Raw genomic sequence first — 4,250 nt, forward strand, 5'->3', positions numbered from 1 at the left:
CTCTCCTGGCCCCGGAGAGCCGCCGGCCTGCTGCAGCAGCCCACAAGCAGAAGCAGGCCGCGAAAAGTTGCCCGTGTAGCAGCTGCTCCATCAAACTCCCAAACTCAGTTGCCACAACACTAGAGCAAATACCAGAAGTTTGCACTGCTGTGGGGAAATCAAGGGGGGTGGGCCTTCTGTTCTTCCAAGTAGTTCCTTCCGCAGAAAGCCTCTCGGGAGAACAAAACGGTTCCCCTGGTGTTACGGAGCAGCCATTTGACTTTCACTGAGCAGTAGAGGCTGGGTACAAAATACTGCATGTGGACCAGGCGGATCTGGATGCGACTGTAATACTGCCCTTGAGGTCTGGAAGGCACAGCACAGCCATTCCCAAAAGCATGAGACCTCAGTGGTGCTAATATAGCTAGTACATACTTTTCTCACTCATGGGTGAAAAGAGTTTTACCTTCTTATTTTGTGCCTTTCAACATTCTTTTCCAGCCTCCTCTGAAGGGCAAATTTACCATTGCAGCTGCTTCCCCACAGTCCAAGAAGCCACAACTACAAGAAATCGTACTGCATCTTCACTCCCCAAGCGATCACGTAGCAAGCATGGTACTGTCTGTGTGCCATTTATTTGAATCAGGAAGCCCTTATAGCAAATAAACTACAGCCAGCTGAGATGAAATGTGCTAATAAGAATTACCTTAGGGTTTCTCCTCAGGGAACAGGCAATTCTTATAATGCAGATCTGAAACTAACTTCTGCTCTCCAGCGTGTTGGTACTTGTTAGAGCAGTTTGATGAAAGAAACTGGGTGGCAAGCAGTGACACTGTCTCCAGATACCACAGCTGCATGGTTTTTTTTTGTTTATTTTTGCTGTCAAAGAACAGGCTTTGTTCCTTGGTTTCTCCAGCAAAAACATCTCTTAAGACCTGGAATTCTTTTTTGGGACCTTCAGAAATTAATATGACCTCGCCTCTACCATCGCATGGGGAATATCACTCAGCAGAAGCCTAACATTACCTTTTCTCCCTAGACAGGTGCTTCACAAAATCTGAGAGGGTAATACCATACAGCTAAGCCTACAAGAGGCTCAAGGAATCCTGAGATGACGGCAAGCAAATAATTTCATCATCGCTTGGGATCTTTTCTTTATTATTCTGAACATGTCCATCCCAGGCATAGAGCTTTGCCTGTGACTTCTGGACCAATGTGCACAGCTGGATCTAGGCAGGCCGAGGAGTGTGAGATTTTTGACACAAATGGCTGAGAGAACTAAAAAAAAAAGCACGCTCTGTTTTCCTGCCAGAGATGCTTTTTTTTTCTTTTCCCCATTTGTTGACGCTTGTAAAAGCAAAGGAGGTGGCAGTCTGGAGTTCCCACTCACCAGCTAGCACAAGTGTGTTCATCTTTCCTCATGTCTGACTCTTTTCTTGAGACAAAGCTTAAATACTTGATTACAAGTGCTGGGCACCCCAGGCTGCCCCAGTGCCCCTAGGGAAACAACTGTAAAAGCTAGCCCTTGTTTTACCCAATATTGACTGTTCATTTCTATTGCAAACAACAACCGCTGGTAATTAAAGCAGGACCCTTTATCCTACTGTTTTGTAAACAATCTGGACTACTAGTCAACATGGAGACGATATGTAGATCTGTCTCTCATTTCCATCAGACCAGATGTTGATCTGTCTTTGCTTTTCCATTGCAAAACTCAGATCAGGAGTTGGATAAGACTTAAATGACTGGGATTTTACCCAGGCAAGAGTCAGTTGTCGTTTGTGGAGGGAGAGAAGAGCTCTGAGTGTGCAGAAGGGTGTGTCATGCCTTGGTACTCAAATTTCCTCTTAGGTTTCTAAGCAATTCAAAAATTAGGACAGTGCTTTGGCCCTCTAGATATTGTGGATTAGGATGGGATTGGTTGGTCTGACACATAGATAGTTTAGGGGAGTGGAGGTTCTCTGAAGTAGCTATTGTTGAAGCAGTCATGCCTCTAAAACATATTTGGAGCTGAATAGTCCCAGCAGCTGTGGAGAAGAAATCTGGTTTCCTCCTCAGCAGATGTCTGTACGCAATATTTGTGAGAACTGAACTCCTTATCACAACAGGGAATAAATCTTCTCTTTATTCTGAAGTTTCCAAAACCAAGATCTAGAGCTTCCAGCTTGAAAACAATCTGCTTTCCCAAAAGGCACAATAGAGTTCTGATATTTTCCTTTAAATATTCACGGTGATTAAGACTGGTCTTTAATAGTTGCACGGATTCTTTTTAGGGTTATGGTGTTGTTGTTTAATTAAAATAAGTGTGTTAGCAAAAGTGAAGAACATCTTTAAATTGCATAGGGATTATTCCATGGAAATGAACCTGTTTCAGGTTTTTTTCCATTTCATAGGTAAGGTGACCTCATTCTTCCAAACAGCAGGGTTGGGTTTTTTCATATATGCAGATCTAGTTCTGATTTCCTCACCTTTTTACATATCATCCCTGGAAAGACAAACTCTTATCTGCAGATTTAAGGGATTTTATGATGTCAATTGGTGTCATTACCTCTATTATACACTAAGAGAAAAGTAAGGTACATGCAAGTATAATCACTCATGCAGTATCATCCAAGAGGCTGATAGAAAAGCTGGGGAAAGAACCTGCCATTCTGAGTGCCAGGTCAATGCCCTGTCAGTAAGCTCCCACTAGCTGTAAGGAACAATTAAGGATTCATACACCCTTAGCAGAATTACATAGCTCTTCATTGCTTCATTCAGCCATTGCCTCCCCCACAAAATGAAAACCAAACCTAAACAGCAGACTAGAAAGGAACCAGCTATAATGAGGAAGACATGTGAGATTGGGGCGGGAAGGGGCGGGGGGGCATCTGATTGCTTAATTTTTTTAACAGACTCTGGTTCCTTTAAATATCTGTGAGTTTCAATGTCAGAACCAAAGAAATCTTTTGGGAGGCGTTCCCTTTTTCCACTTCCAGCAGCTACCAATCTCCTGCCAAGTATTGGAGAAGAGAATAAAACAAAAACGGGAAAGGACATCATCACTAGCTTTAAGCAAGCATCTTCTATGCAATCCAATAGCCCCAAGCCATTTCCTATGTTACTGTCACACATTTGAATACAAGTATGTCACAAATATACATTGTCATGTCGGCAGCTGAAGCCTGCTAACACCGCAGGTAGCTTTCTCCATGTTGTATGTGCTAGTCTGTCAGGGCAGGCTTGCAGGCATTCCTAGGCACCTTGCACAATCCAGGGATTGTTGTCTTTACTATTACCGGGTATCTGTCTGGTGGAGCAGAAGATAATGCCACCTGTGACTGCAAAGACTTTTGCTTTAAGGATTCATGACCTGTAATTTTTGTCAATGCAGGAGAAAAACGAGAAGGAGAGAGAAAGCAAAAAGTGAAAAAAGAATGTAGTTTTGGTTCTTGGGATATTTTATATATATATTTGTATTATAATAGAATACACAGATAATTTTATCTTTATGCACTTATGCATGTGTATTTTTCTATTTGTCCATATAATAATTTAACTGACATGTTTAATGGAGAATAAGAATTCTAGAATTGGGAGGGACAAATTGTATATATATGTATACATATATAAATGTATAATGGAACATAATTTCAGACTAAATCTACAGACTCAGAGTTTTCTTTTAAGTAGTTTTTCATGTTTAAATCTTACCTCTGCTCCATCTGTGGGTCACAGTGGCATGAGCACTGTAATAGAAGAGCAGCAGCAGCAAAGTCTTCCAGGGCATCCTTCTCATTAAAATACGTAAGTCTAGCTGTAGAGTAGCTTTTTGATTTCCTACCTCCTTTCTTTTCAGGAATAAATAAATGGCTTTTCCTCCCCCCCCCCCTTTTAAGGAGAACCTGTCTGTTCTTCTGAGTACAGCTGAAGTCAGTGTGCAGCTCCTCTCCCAAACCAAGTCTCCTCGGGATCAGGAAACTTACTTTCACAGACAGACTTTGTTTTTATCCACATCTGGAATGACTCATAGTGCATGTGAGTTTGCTGGCAGCTGTGCGAATAAATATCATTACATTTTTGTAGTTGAGTTTCATTTGTTATATGGGCCAGTTGGAATTTATTTCTGTCCAATAAACAGCCACAAGTAACTTCATTAAAGGGCACTCTTGAATCCTAGCTTTGTAGCTACTCCTCGGTGATGTGGGGGGCTATACGCTAACCCGTGTGTAAGGCGACAGCCTCTTCTGGAATGATGTACAGCTGCCCTTGGATGCTTAAGTCAGGGAGTG

The 4,250-nt window shown here is 42.1% G+C and overlaps 1 protein-coding gene across 1 annotated transcript in view; it reads right to left on the reverse strand.

The window, feature by feature from the left end:
- Positions 1 to 3,837, reverse strand: part of FAM180A (family with sequence similarity 180, member A) — a 26,515-nt gene extending 22,678 nt beyond the window's left edge. The window contains exon 1 of the mRNA XM_010282376.1: positions 3,673 to 3,837. Coding sequence (XP_010280678.1) covers positions 3,673 to 3,757 — 85 coding nt within the window. The 5' untranslated portion in view covers positions 3,758 to 3,837. The remainder of the gene's footprint in view (positions 1 to 3,672) is intronic.
- Between the last annotated feature and the right edge of the window lie 413 nt (positions 3,838 to 4,250).

Source organism: Phaethon lepturus, unplaced genomic scaffold (assembly GCF_000687285.1).
Source record: "Phaethon lepturus isolate BGI_N335 unplaced genomic scaffold, ASM68728v1 scaffold15742, whole genome shotgun sequence".
In the NCBI taxonomy this organism is placed as follows: Eukaryota; Metazoa; Chordata; class Aves; order Phaethontiformes; family Phaethontidae; genus Phaethon; species Phaethon lepturus.